We start from the raw sequence: 14,551 nt of genomic DNA, 5'->3' as shown, positions 1-14,551 counted from the left end.
ATTAAAACAAGGAGGCACCACCACACACCTAGGAGAACAGCCCAGACCCAGAACACTGACAGCACCAAATGCTGTCAAGGCTGTGGAACATCTTTTCATGTAAGTAATGTATTTAATATTATCCTCAATTCACCCCAAAAGCAGCAATCCTGTAAGACCAGTGCTGTGAAGAGCCAGGACACAGCGGGTGGGCTCTGGGAAGCCAAGGCCCACCTCACAGAAGGCAGTGTTGGGGGACACGCTGAACCTGAAGACTCCCATGGCTGTGGCTTCACTACAACCCACTCACTGACTCACGCGGTGCACATGACATGAAAGGCCGCTTCCTGGCTGACAGTCCCCATCTTCCCCGAATGCATGCTGCTGATAGTGCCTGATTAAACATAAGGGACCACTCCCATGCTGCAATGCTGCAGCTGACCAGCAGGGGGCAACAATCAGGCAACACAGGGAAACTCGGCTTCACTCACAGGCAAACGTGAAATGTTCACATTAGTATATACTTAAAAACTAGAGGCCCAGTGCACGAATTTGTACATGGGTGGGGTCCAGCCAGCCTGGCCCCAATCAGGGTGGATTGGGGCTGGGCCTGTCAGGAGGTTGGCCAGCCGTCCCACCCTGATCAGTGCCCAATCAGAACTGGGCCGGCTTGGGGGAGGGGCCACGGGCGATTGGCTGGTGGGTACCGCCCCCGATTTGGGGGGGGGGGCGGTTGGGGGCGGGGCCGACCGTGGGGAGGGGCTGTGAGCAGTGGGCCGGCCGGCCCTGCCCTTGAATGGGGTGGGGGGGACAATTGGGGGTCAGCGGCCAGGGGAGGGGCCATGGGAGGTTGGCCAGCCAGCCCCATCCCCGATTGGGGTGGGGGGCTGATCAGGGGTGGAGCTGGCTGGGGGAGGGGCTGTGGGCTGATCTGGGTGGTGAGGGCTGATTGGGAGTGGGGCTAGCCATAGCGAGGGCCTCTGGGTGGTGGGAAGGCCCTGCCCCTGATCTGGGTGGGGGGCCAATCTGGGAGAGGAAGTGGTCAGGGGGAGGGGCTGCAGGAGGTTGGCCCGCCGGCCCCATCCCCTATTTGGGTCGGGGGTGCCATCAGGGGCGGGGCTGGCCAAGGGGAGGGGCTGCGGGTCGATGGGGGTGGGGCTGGCCAGAGGGAAGGGCTTCGGGAGGTTGGCCAACAAGCCCCACCCCCGAATCAGGCCGGATTGCTGGCTGCAGTGGGCATCATAGTGAGTGGTCGTTATGGTCATTATGGCGTTATGGTTGCTGGCTATATATATATATATATATATATATATATATATATATATATATATATACCATATTTTCCAGCTTATAAGACGACTTTTTAACCCAGGAAAATCTTCTCAAAAGTCGGGGGTCGTCTTATACGCCGGGTGTCATCTTATAGGGCAGGTATATCCCAAACTCTATATTTTAACTGGAAAAGTTGGGGGTCGTCTTATACGCCCAGTCATCTTATATGCCGGAAAATACGGTAGACGAGTGGCCCGGTGCACGAATTCATGCACAGGTGGGGTCCCTCTGGGTGGCCTGCAGGGATCGGGCCAAAACCTACAGTCCAATGCTGCCTGCAGCTCCTACCTGCTGCTCCCGCTCATCCCGGCCCCACCGTGCCTGCTGTGGGCTCACGCCCAATCAGTCCCGATCGGGAGAGGCTTGTCTCAGAGTGGGGGAAGGGTTGGCTGGGCCCTGCTGGTGGCTGTCCTATATAGAGGGCGCACCTGGGCACCGGAGGGCAGGCTGGCGGTGTTTGCACACGAAGATCCAGGGAAAAGCTCCGAGATGGAAAATCTACCTCCGTAAGCGAGAGCAGGGAAAGGAAGGAAGAAGGAGTCTGGCCACTCCAGTCTGGTAATTAATGGGGTTTGTTAGGGGAAACTCACAGACAAGGCCCGTCATGGGCAGCTGCAAGATGAAAGGGAGCCTCCCACCGCTTGACAGGCACCGAAGAAATACATGGGTGAAACATGCAAGCAGTTCTGGTTCTGTGATCACAAAGCGGTCTGGGCAGTTCCTGCTCTGCAGAGTCTGTTAAGATTCACCCTGTGGCTTGTTCCCTTGTCCTTTGTAACGAACCTAAAATCCCTAAGTATCTGCAGTTCTAATTTGTGTCTTTTCTTTTTAAAAAAATCTTTATTGACTTCAGAGAGGAAGGGAGAGGGAGAGAGAGAGAGAAAGAGAGAGAAACATCAATGATGAGAGAATCATTGATCAGCTACCTGTCACTTGCCCCCATTGGGGATTGAGCCCACAACCTGGGTATGTGTCCTTGACTAGAATCGAACCCAGGACCTTTCAATCCATCAGCCCACACTCTATCCACTGAGCCAAACCAGCCAGTGCTGATAGCATTCTTTTTCATTCAACATTTTATTTTGAAAAAAACTTTCAATTTACAGAACAGTTACACGCGTTGTACACAGAACTCCCACATTCCTTTTGCCCAGACACCGTGTGGAGAAGACTCGCCACCCGGACACGGGACTCCAGTTTCCCCTTAATTTAAAGGAATGTCTGTCCTGCCGCCGCTGCACGAGGTGCGCCCTCGCCCTGACCCTGTCCTTACCTTGAGAGCTTACGGCTTAGAATCAGGGACCACAGGAAATTGACAAGTGAGGGAAAGAACGAGGTGTGTCATGCTCCCTTATATGTGAAGCATTTAACTGAAATATTAGTGTAGAGAGTTCCGCCATAACCTCATGGACTGTTCGCCTGGGATGCCTCCCGTCCCCCTTGTTGGGAAAGAGAAACCCACCCCCAACACACAGACATGCTTCCTCCTTGGCTTCTCCTCACTCAGTTGCTCACATGTCATTAGCTGCCCCGTGTCCCGAATGGATGCATCTCCCGAGCTCCTCCAGAGCATGTGAGCACCCCTTGTTTCACTCCTCACGTCATCAGCGTCCCCCGTCTCTGCTGCCACAGCGCTGGCCTAAACTCTTCCCGCAGCCACACCTGTTTCTCTGCCCTTGTGGGAGCCCCTTTCCACGTCCCACGTGGTTCTGAATTGTGGTTCAGGGTTCGGGTTCTGCAGAAGGGCCGCACACAAATGAAAAGAGACTAGAAGAAATTTAATTTGGCGATACGGGGGGCCAGGCGGTAGTCCAGCTCTAGTGGGAGAACTACACACTGCTCTGGCCCTGCCATCCCTTTTATGGAGGCTTTGGGGAAAACACCCATAGTGCTTAGGCAGGAAATAACAGAAATTTACATGGGACAAACAGAGGTGGAGGCTGCTTCAGCTAACAATGCCTCAACTCAAGGGTGAGTGGTTAGAGCAATTTAACGTTGTTGACAGCCTTCCTGGCTTCCTGTCCACATCTCTCTATTAGTGAAACAGTAATTGGCTTCGGCATGCCCTGACCACCGGCCATGCTCAGGGTGTCGTATCATGAACACTTTGGCTGGTCCTTGTCTCTGGTTCCTTGGAGGAAGCCCTTCAGTCCTCGGAGTGTCCTGAGTGACAGGGGTGTGTGCGCACCCCGCTGGGCCCCGTGCAGCACACCTGGGCTTATGCTGAGGAGGGGCCTCAGGGCGTGGGCCAGTCAGGCCAGAAAGACCAACCCTGTGCTTGCAGGTCAGGGATTAGGCCCGATCTCTGGGGAGGAGAGGGCGCTGGAGACCGAGTTCAAACTCTGGGCCAGTGATTGACAGGATCGTGCCTACATATTGAAACCCCAAGGAGAACCCAGGTCCCGAAAGCTCAGGTGAGCTTCTCTGATGGGTGAAGCACATCTGAGTGCTGTGAGGGAGGCCACAGGCTGAGGACCCGGAAGCTGGGTGTGTGGGACCGCCCAGCATTCTCTGACCATCCCATCTCCCAGGAAGCGTTCCTCCACAATCCACTGTTCACGTCAGTAGTTCCTCCTTCTCCAGGCCCATCTCCCTTAACAGCGTGAACTTGCCCCAGAAATTTCCCCAGTACTCTCTTTTCTTTTCTTTTTCTTTTTATTGATTCAGAGAGGAAGGGGGAGGGAGAGACAGAAATAGCAATGATGTGAGAATCATTGATTGGCTACCTCCTGCATGCCCCCTATGGTGAACGAGCCCGAAACCAGGCACAAGCCCTTGACCAGAATCGAACCTGGGACCCTTCAGTCCACAGGCCGACGCTCTATCCACTGAGCCAAACCAGATTAGGGCAATGCCCTCATTTCTTTTCCAGGGTTCCTGCTTCACCACAGGCTCTACGTGTTCCTTCTACCACCTGATACTGTTATTGGAGGTTGTGAAAAGGACTCCCATTAGGGGTAAAAGAGTGAACACTGTGTGTTCTCTTGTGCTCAGGGGTCCCTTGTCACAGCCCATTTCCAGGAAAGCTTGTCTGGTGGAGTCACTTGTCCTTGACTTTGAATTTCTGGTTATTGTCTGGGTACCCGGGATGCTTTCTTCCTTCTCTCTGCTCTTCCCCATTCTTCTATCTCAATATTGTCCCCTTCTTTCCGCTCTCAGACTCTAGCTTAGGATCTGCCTCAACTTCTATTATTTTTTTTCTAATATGTGGAAAACAATTCAGGATTATTTTTCAGAGTTAAGAAAGTTGTTTGAATAATCACAACCCCATTTAGCTACATTATCATTTGACAGTGAAGAGGAGAATCAAATTGACACTACCACACATATCACAGAGGTGAGAATTCATCTTTATTATATTTTTTCAAGAGATGTATAGCCCTGTGCTCTTTAATGATCTAAAATAACATACACACATGTCATCCAGGAAAGGTAAAAAATTATACTTGAATTCTCACAATTCAATAATATAGACCAAAAAAATAAATAAATAAAAATTACATTTACAAGAATACAGAGGAACTGCTCAACTAGCTATAATTAATATTATATAAATACAATAAATAAAACCACAAAAACCTCTCTGAGTATGAAAACAAAATTAGACAGTATTTACATATGTATTCCAGCTATAACATTAGAAAACTATTCAAAACTACCTAACATAAATACATAAATATGAAACCCTACTTCCTTATTGCCCTTGTGCACTGGGTGAGGGGGTAGTCCCTCAGCCCGGTCTGTTCCCTCTGGCAGTCCAGGACCCCTTGCGGGATGTCTGCCTGCTGGTTTAGGCCTGCTCCCCACAGGCCTGCTCCTGCCACTGCCGCTGCGCTTGCCTGGCTTCTGGCTGAGCAGTGCCCCCCGCTGTGGGAGCTCACTGACTAACAGGGGGCAGCTCCTGCATTGAGCATCTGCTCCCTGGTGGTCATTGCATGTCATGGCGGCCGGACACTCTGCTGTTCATTATATAGTATGAGAATAAATATAACAATCCTATGGGCAACATTTTCAAAATAAACCAATAGAATGTATGGCATACATTCAGCTATCACACACTTAGGGCTCTAATTTTATACTTTTCAAGTATTTCCCACCTTCAGATGGCTCTGCACTGTTGCACTTAGGTGTAGAAAAAACAGGACCTCCAGCTTCTGCCTCAGGGGAGATTTGAGTTAAGCAATGTGAAATTTGGGATGGAGCCTCAGGAAGGGATGGAATCTGAAAAAACCCTACTTCCTTATTACCCTCCTACAGACTCCTCGAAGTGCTCCTAGGAACAGACAGACATAGCTACTGAGCTTGCCGGTGATCGTTGTGGGCTCAGCGATCTGGAGGTAAGAGGAAGAGACAGGATGTCACATTCCAAGCAGGCAGCTCTCCACATGTAAAGATGATTAAATCCTCAGGCGAGTCTAACGGAGTTTAGACTGACCTATAGGCCCCATTTTATCTCCAGTCCCCCCTTCTCAATCCCACTCCGGAATCACTGTTTCGACTTTGAAGACCCTGAGTCCAAACATTTCTTAATATACCCAGCGACCTGCTGTATAGCCAGGACTCTAGGTGACTCTGTTCGGGGGCAGCACACTTAGGGAGAGAGCTGCTCTCGCTCACTCACGCCTTGGTCCTTTTGTGCTCCTTCACATCTGAACTCGCAGCCACACTGCAAACATCACTGACATGTCAGCACCGCAGACCATGAGCCCAGGTGCCCCATCCCTGCTCTGAACCCTGGATCCTGATGTTTAACCACCATACCGAGTCTGAATGAGGCTGGTGCTACGGTGTGAGTGTTTGTGTCCCCCAAATCCATAACCCCTGAGGTGACGGTAATAGGAGGTGGGGGCCTTTGGGAGGTGCTTAGGTCATTGTGTGGGGCCCCTAAGAATGAGCTTATTGTCTGCCCTTAGCAGAGACCCCAGAGAGGTGCCTCGCCCCTTCCCCTGTGTAAGGACATGGCGACATGTTGGCGTCTGCAGCACAGAAGACGGTCCTCACCAGAGCCCCACGTGCCAGCCCCTGACCTCAGCCTTCCAGCCTCCAGAGCTGCGAGAAGTAAATGTCTCAATGTCTGTTGCTGATCAGCCTCCCCGGCTGTGGTGTTTTGCTATCGCGGCCAGAATGGACTAAGCTAGGTCACAAGATTTTAACCAAAACTTAATCCTCTGCCCAAATCTGTCACTCCCATGTGTTGATCAGAGTAAGCCATGCCGGAGGCAGTGTTTCTCAACCTTAGTTCATTCTGACAAACTTCCTTGACCATAAACTTGAGGGGAGATGTGTAATGGTGCAAGGGGAGGGACTGGTGAGTCAGGGGAAATGAAGAATACACGGTGATCTGGCCATAGGCGATTTGTTTGCACGTAAACTTGGATGAAAACATAGCTAGTCAGGATTTATGTATTGATCTTTGGATATAGAGACCGTTCCACCTGATATCCTGTTGTTAGACATGGACTTTGTTGCAGAAAGTCCCTATGGTTGGCATTCCTGAGGGATGAAAAGGCCCAATTGAGTGAACAACAGAAAGCCACAATATATGGAAAAAATTGGAAACTTACTCACTTTTCACAAAACTCAACATTTCAATAAAGCTCTTATTTGGACCCAATTGCTCTGTTTAAAATGATTCCACCGAATCTGGAGGTCTGGCCCCCACACATCCCACTGAGGTGCCTGTGTGTCAGCTCTGGCTGGGAGCTGAGTCAGTGCCTGGCTGTGTGCCTGGCCGGTCCACTTCAGTGTGTGAACGGGTGATGGGGAGGGGGACGATGAGCGTGGGTCCAGCCATTGGATTCCTGGGATTTCTTAAAGAGGCAACAAACCCTTCCCTCTGTACCTGTGAGGACACAGACCCGCCTTCCTTCAGACCTACCTTAGGCTCGGTGTTCTCGGAAAGGAGGGTGCGATCTCGCCCCCACACCCAGAGCTCTGGATCAAAAGCCTGGATCTGGAAGGACAAACAGCCCCCCAAGAAGATGATGACTCTCCAGGTGGACCCCATCCCGTCCCTGGTCCAGCCTCCAATTCTTTGTTATCCCCAAATCCCCAAACCGGTCTCCCACGGTCCCCCGTCTCTCCAATCTGGCCCCCTCTCCCTAATCCCACAGCCCACCTACCTCTTCGCACTCTTCTCGCGTGACCCTCGCCCTCCAGCCCATGGCACAGAAGAACTGGAATCGCAGTTTGTGGAACAAGGGGCGCAGGGAGCAGTTGTTCTTCCCAAAGAGGAAGAACAAGATGTCCTCTTTAGGGTCCTCATAATCCTCTTCAATGTCCAGGGCCAGGTAGCTGAGGATGGACATTAGGTTGCCTGTCAGGATCAGGGCAGGAAGGACCCTGCCTGTGGTCAGCTTCCCGGAAAGCACACAGGCTGGGTCCTCCTCACACAGGCCCTAGGGGGCCCTATCCGTGTCTCTGAGGGCCACCCAGGCACCAGGAAGCTGAGCAGGACCTGAGGGCACCTCTCAGACCTTGACGATGAAGATAAAATTCAGCGGGGAAGCCGGCCCTTCCCTTCACCCGTAGTGTGTGCACACACCTGCCTCCTACGGTGTCAGTGCCCACACAGCTCCTGCGGGCAGGGGCCGACCCGTCCATGTCTGTCTTCATCACTTTCCTACCAAGTGACTAACAGGCCCATTAACTCAACAGCACTTTTAAATTCTCTTCCCATCCTCACACTCCCTGGCACATGAGATGGACTGTACAAGGTTGCACAGAATGAATGAATGAATGAATGAATGAATGAATGAACACTTTTTCTCACAGTCAAGTGGAAAACTGATTACGTTAGAGACTCAATATAATTTGAACATTTGCAAAATAAAACTGTACAGAGTGTTTTAAGATGTTTTGACGAGCGCCCTCCTCAACAGGTGCCTAGTTTAATGGGATTAGGGAAGGAGAAGGGGAGAGATGAGAAATAATTGTAATCCAAAATATCACATTGTAGCAGGATTTTAATTAAAGTGCTATTGGCGTGTAGAAATCGTGGGGTCAGAGACAGTAACTGAAGATTCTGATGTTTGAATCAATTTTAGGGATATGTCTTTTTTCCAGATACATACATGTAAAAAAATACCTAGACAGAAAACACAACATAAGAACACAGGGAAGGGTGTTGGGGAGAGCAGTAAGCAAAGAATGGGATATAGGGTGGTAAGCAAGTTTGATGGAGATCATAAAGAGCTGAATTCAAGCTCAGAACCCAGACCTTGAATCAGAAGGTAATTAGCAAATGAAATTGTGGGGTGGTTGGTGAAGTGGTTAGACCTGTGTTTTGGAAGGATATTCAGGGAGACTTGTAAGAAACATCCCTGGGGCGCATTTTACAAGAGACCTGTTTTATTTATTGATTGATTGATTGTTAATTCTCACCTGAGGATTTGATGTTTAGGAAGAGTGGAAGGAAGGAGAGAGCGAGATACCCATGTGAGAGACACATCGATTGGATGCCTCCCTCACTTGCCCGACCAGGGCCTGGGATGGACCTGCAACCTGTGTATGTGCCCCGACGGGGAATCGAACCCAGTACCGTTCGGTGTAGGGGACAGCACCCGTAACAACTGAGCCACCCCAGCTGGATCTGTGTTACTGAGTGAGAGCTGGAGCTGAGGAGGAAGACCGTGACGTTTGGATTGTTATGGGGGTGAGAGAGAAGGAGACAGAGGGAATTAATAATGACGAGTCCCAAGTGTATTTACTTGGGAGCAAAGTGGTGTCCATCCTTTATGACCTTTTGTGTTTTCTTTGGCTTTGCTCAGTCTTTTCACTGTTGGCTTTAACAACGAATAGCATTAAAAAACATTATACTACAATCGGTCCGTTTACACACAAAGGAAACTACAAATAGGTTAAAAAAAATAGGTGAAAGGTCAGAGACCCACCCCTCTCCCTCCATCTCCCCAGGGTAAGAATATTGACTGATGGGAATAAGCAAGACACTCACAGGGCCAGGAAGAAATGCATCCGCTGGTACTGCCAGGGGAAGAGGCCCACGCGGCTGAAGTAAGCTACCACCACAGACAGGAGATACTGACGGGAAGAGAACAAACATGAAAGATCCCGGAGGAGCCAGGCTGAGGCAGGGCTGCCCGTCCACACTGCAGGAGACCCCTGGGTCCCCGAAGGGAAGGGTGACAAGGCATCAGGTTGGAGAGACAACTGTGGGCTCAGAAGGCTCTCCCCTGCCCAGGATAGAAGGCAGAGCAGGAATACCTCTTACCTTGTCCGAGAGCCTCAGATTTGTGTCCCAGGCCAGGAATCTTTTAATGACAGGATCCTCTGTGAAAGAGGGTGTATGTTAGCTTGAGGACAGCAACAGGGTTGCCATGGGAGCGTTCCAGGGCCAAGAGCAGAACCATGGCCCTCCTGGGGAAGTTTCAGGATAGTGGCCAAGGCTGAGGCCAGTAGGAAGAGGGATTGAGGAGATTGTTCCTGGGGCAAGGAAGCAGTGGTGACCCCTGAACCTTACCCACCCAGTCTGGGGCGACTGAGTGACAGGTGGGGTGTCAGTCACATATCTGCAAGATTCAGAGCTTAAATAATCCATCAACATGCATGAATGTACCCCTGCCAGTGCCATGGCCATCGTCAATGGACAGTCCATCAGGGTGGGAAGGAGGCCTTATTGTGCCCTCTTACACAGATGAAGGTGTTTAGACTCAGAAGGCCAGTCAGAGCTGAGAAGTCGCAGAGGGTGCAGTTGAGACCGAGCTGCCTGATCCCAAGTGCAGACCCCTTTCAGGTGTAGCCTAGTCCTCCATTATCTCTAAGTGCCCCGATGAGTGATTGGTACGGAGCCCTCCTAGGAGAGGGAGCTCACTAACCGCAGGGAATGCTTTTCTGTTGGGAAAGAGTAGTTATAGGAAGGTCCTTTTTAAAGAGTAGGATTGGAGGGTGCTCTCCAGGGTCCCTTCCTACCCAGCAGCCTGGTGAAGGCCTGATGGTGCTCAGGTCGCACTGAAGACACCCGCTGCCTCTTCAACTTCATCTTGAGCCCGCACAGAGTCTCCACGGCCCAGAGGTCCTGAGCCCCAGGGGCAGGCTCCTCCTCTGTCCCCTCCTCTGTGGGCCACTCCCTCTTCCTCTTCCGGCCAGAGGATTGAGGCAGGGCTCTGCCCTCTGCACAGGGGCCTGCGTAAAGGAACCAGGCTACAATACACAGCATTTGCCTCTGGAATTCAGCTACTGGTCACATAAACCCCTCCCCCACTCCACCCTATTTACCCCCCCCTCCCCCCCCCCACACCCCCAAACACAAACCCCTCCATTCTCTCCAGTCTCATAGACTACTGGCCTTCTCCTCAGCCATCTTTCCATCTTTCTATTCATCTTGCCGTTGTTCTATATCTCTGTCCTCAAAACTTGTCCTTGTTAGAGATAATTCCTCCACTGTTTCCTCCCTTCCCTTCTCTCACCCTTGGCTCTCTTCTCCTCGCCTCCTTCCTAGCTTCCCAGGCTGTCCTTTCGTGGGGATTTCCTTGTCCCCAGCCCATGTGCTCTCCTCTGATCCCGGGCTTTCTGAATCTCTCTTTCACACACACCCCACTCAGGTCCCCCTTCCTTAATGGTCAGCCCTCTCAAATCCCTCTGCCCCCAGTCTCCTCACCTGATGGTCCTGGGATGACTTCAACTACTCTCACCTCCTGGGGGCACCCTGAGCAGCTAGGCTGTGGTCTCTGCTTCTCACGCTGGAAACTTGGGCCACCACTGGCCATGATTTCTCCCAAATCTTCCCTTTCAGGACACCTAGACTCTGATCTGTTCAAATTCTTGGAGAAGATGCTGTTGCCCACCTCCGTTGCCAAGCACCACGGAATTTGGTCCTTCCAATCAGGAAGGTCGGAAGCCTCTGATGTCATCGGCCATTCCAACAGCTGGAAGGATCCAAACCCAGTTAACTGCCATGTGTGCACTGCTCCTGGAAATCAGGGCCAACCATACCTCCGGCCACTGACCCAACAGCCTCTGTCCAGCCTCCAACACCATCCTCTATGGCAGCGTCACTCGTTCCCCCTCCCTAGGAGATGCTGTGTTCTCTCCATTCTGAACTTGAAATAGGCCGCACCCTCTCCTTTCCCATTCCTGTTTCAGAGCTTGGTCTGATGAGAGCGGGAGGTCACAAGGACAGTCAGGGGAAGGAGAAATGCTCAGACCTTACAAGAATGAGATACGTGTGTAAAGAAGAGCCCAGGCACACTGACTCCTCGTGTTAAATAGTTACTTAAAACACTCCGTTTGCCAAAGCTCGATGGTCACAGACACGATGTTCAGGATTCTGTCCTGGAGGACATGCATCTCCCGGCCTCAGCATCCTTTAGTCCAAGAGACTGTGGGAACCTAACACCCTAGACAACTGCACATGTGCTCACACACTCAGGTGGTGTCTACCATTTCAGGGAGTCTCTGGATTGCCCAAAGCCTGCCCCTCAATTCCAATTAAACTCTAGTCTACATATTTTCAGCCTGTGCTTCATTCTTGACCCAGACATTTCACTACCTCTCATGTATCCTATGAATGAAATGTCCCATGCACAGAAATACTACGTGGATTCCAGTTCAAGACAGGACGTGACTTTCTCTGTGTAGGAGGGGAGTACAGATGCAGAGAAGAGACTAACTACCTCAGTGTCCCACAGGACCAGGCCGGTTCCCCTGAAGCACCTGCCTGCTTCATGGGTCTGCTGTTTACCTGGGCACTGGATCTTTTCCTTCCTTCCTTCCTTCCTTCCTTCCTTCCTTCCTTCCTTCCTTCCTTCCTTCTTTCCTTCCTCTCTTCCTTCTTCCTTCCCTCCCTCTTCCCACCCTCCTCCCTTCTTCCCTCCTTCCCTTTCTTCCTCCCTTTCTTTTTTCCCTTCTCCCTCCCTCTGTCCCTTTCTTCTTTCCCTCCTCCCTCCCTCCCTCCTCTCTCTCCCTCTCTCTTTTCCTTCCTTCTTTTCCTTCCTTCCTTCCTTCCTTCCTTCCTTCCTTCCTTCCTTCCTTCCTTCCTTTTTGTGGTAAAATAACGTAACACAATTTAACATTTTAACCACATTTAGGGTTGAATTCAGTGGCATTGAGCACCTTCACATGGCTGTGCTACAATCACCATCTATCTCCACAACTTTTCCATCTTGCCAAACTGAGACTCTGCAGCCATTAAGTTCTGACTCTCCCATCTCTCCCCAGTCCCTGGCAGCCACCATTCACTTTTTTGTCCTTATGAGGTTGACCACTTCCGGCCCCTCCTATAAGTGGGATCAGACAGTATGGGTCCTTTTATTTCTGGCTCATTCAGTCAGCATAATGCCCGCAGGGTTCATCCATGTTGTAGCCTGTGTCAGGATGTCCTTCCTTTTTAAGGATGAATAATATCCATTATAAGGGTCATGCTTTGCTTTTCCATCCATCGGCTGATGGACAGGTACTTGTTCCCATCTCTTGGCTCTGAGACTTGCTTTTGACCCATTGTTTGAACTTTGATGAGAAATTCTAGATGTACTCAAACTTTTATTTTTTTATTTTGATCACTTAGTCAGCCCATACCAAACATGAGTGAAGTCAAATCAGCTCACCCAGAAAACAGTATGGAGGTTCCTCAAAAAATTAAAAATAGAACCACTACATGATGCAGCAATTCCAGTTCCGGGTATTTATCTAAAGGAGTAGCCAAGATATGGAAACGACCTGTGTCCACCAACAGATGAATGGGCACAGAAGATGTGATCTCTGCATACAAAATGGAATGTGATTCACCTATGAGAAAGAAGGAAATCCTGCCATTTGTGATGGATGGACTTTGAAGGTATTATGCTAAGTGATATAAACCAGACAGAGAATCACAAATCCTGCGTGGTGTCTCTAATGTGTGTAATTTAAACCTGGAAAAAAAAGTCACTCATAGAAACAGACAGAAAAGAGAGGTTGCCAGTGGCTGGGGTTGGGGGATTAGGGGAAGGGTGGTAAAGGGCACACACTTTCAATTAAAGATGAATAAGGTCTGAGGATTTTATGTGCAAGTAAAACTGTTGTATAATTGACATTTGCTAAGAGTACAACTTAAGGGTTTTCACCAAGAAATAAATAGCCCTAGCCAGTTTGGCTCAGTGGATAGAGCGTTGGCTTGCAGACTGAAGAGTCCCGGGTTCGATCCCAGTCAGGGTTACATGCCCAAGGTTCGATCACCAGTGGGGGGTGTGCAGGAGGCAGCCAATCAATGATTCTGTCTCATCATTGATGTTTCTATTTCTCTCTCCCTCTTCCTTCCTCTCTGAAATCAATAAAAAGATATTTAATGAAAATAAATAAAGAAATAGGAAAATAGGTGAGGTGATGGATATGTTGTCTGGATGGAGAGAATCCTTTCATAATATATACATACTAGAGGCCTGATGCACGGATTCATGCATGGGTGGGGTCTCTCAGCCTGGCCGGCACCCTCTCTCAATCCAGGACTCCTCGGGGGATGTAGCAGTGCCAAAATGGCAGGTGGCCGGGGAGGAGCCCCAGCCAGGCCAGGCGCAGCTTTGCTGCTGCTCATCCTCGCCCCGCTGTGCCTGCCGCCACTGCTGCGTGGTAGCACTGCCGTGGAGGTGGGAGAGGCTCCCGCCGCCGAAGCTGCTCTCACCAGCCATGAGCCCAACTTCTGGCTGAGCTGCGCTCCTGCTGGGGGAACACACTGACCACCAGGGGGCAGCTCCTGCATTGAGTGTCTGCCCCCTGGTGGTCAGTGCGCATCATAGCGACCAGTCGTTCCAGTCATTTGGTCATAACAGTCGCTTAGGCTTTTATATATATAGATATCAAATCACCATGATGCTCACTTTAAAAATATAATTGTATATGTTAAATATACCTTGATAAAGTTGAAATTAAAAAAAAAATTTGTCCATGTGAGGTTCAGGGACTAAACGTCCCCTTCTTCACAGTCAAAGGCTTTCCCAGTTGGACCAGGTCTCAGGGACCAGGTGCCCAGCCCTGGAGCTCCTCCCCAGCTTCCAGGCCAGGCTGTCCTAGGACGCCCCGCCAATGGGAAGGGCACTGCCACATGATGACCTGTGTCCCATCACTGTGCCAGGTCCACCTTTGGGAAGCAGTGAGTTAGAGGAGATTGACTACAAATCGTGAAGACGGGTGCCAGTTATCTTAACAGAACGGATGTGTTACCCAGAACACACAACCAGGAGGAAACACAGGCAATTAAAGATACAGTCAAGGAAAGAAACCAAGATGGCAGCATAGGTGAACACCTAAA

General features: G+C 50.5%; 1 protein-coding gene and 1 long non-coding RNA gene across 3 annotated transcripts; one reads left to right on the top strand and one right to left on the bottom strand.

Moving 5' to 3' along the window:
- The first annotated feature begins 40 nt into the window (after window positions 1-40).
- On the top strand, window positions 41-6,006 carry LOC129147729 (uncharacterized). The gene is made up of 3 exons (XR_008554997.1): window positions 41-99; window positions 5,569-5,648; window positions 5,973-6,006. It is a non-coding gene; the product is annotated as an uncharacterized LOC129147729 (long non-coding RNA).
- Window positions 6,007-6,647: 641 nt separating this feature from the next.
- On the bottom strand, window positions 6,648-11,080 carry LOC129147701 (speedy protein E4-like). 2 transcript variants are annotated; one of them, XM_054710861.1, is made up of 7 exons: window positions 10,928-11,080; window positions 10,240-10,452; window positions 9,542-9,600; window positions 9,266-9,351; window positions 7,434-7,605; window positions 7,190-7,264; window positions 6,648-6,804 (listed from the first exon to the last, which is right to left on the bottom strand). In XM_054710861.1, exons 1-7 carry the CDS (start codon window positions 11,034-11,036, stop codon window positions 6,790-6,792), a joined length of 729 nt encoding a protein of 242 aa, XP_054566836.1. In that variant the 5' UTR covers window positions 11,037-11,080; the 3' UTR covers window positions 6,648-6,789. The 2 variants fall into 2 exon arrangements, with proteins under 2 accessions (XP_054566836.1, XP_054566837.1); XM_054710862.1 differs by having other exon boundaries at window positions 10,240-10,440.
- Window positions 11,081-14,551: the final 3,471 nt, after the last annotated feature.

This window comes from Eptesicus fuscus, chromosome 21 (assembly GCF_027574615.1).
Source record: "Eptesicus fuscus isolate TK198812 chromosome 21, DD_ASM_mEF_20220401, whole genome shotgun sequence".
NCBI classification, from domain to species: domain Eukaryota; kingdom Metazoa; phylum Chordata; class Mammalia; order Chiroptera; family Vespertilionidae; genus Eptesicus; species Eptesicus fuscus.
The sequence above is the reverse complement of the archived record's forward strand: the minus strand, read 5'-3'. Positions and strand labels throughout refer to the sequence as shown.

Coding starts and splice junctions, on each gene's coding strand:
- LOC129147701 (XM_054710861.1), bottom strand. CDS start 11,036: ATGGCCAGTGGTGGCCCAAGTTTCCAGCGTGAGAAGCAGAGACCACAG. Junction 9,352..9,541: donor ATCTGAGGCTCTCGGACAAG/GTAAGAGGTATT, acceptor TCTTCCCGTCAG/TATCTCCTGTCTGTGGTGGT. Junction 7,606..9,265: donor ATGCATTTCTTCCTGGCCCT/GTGAGTGTCTTG, acceptor GTCCATCCTCAG/CTACCTGGCCCTGGACATTG.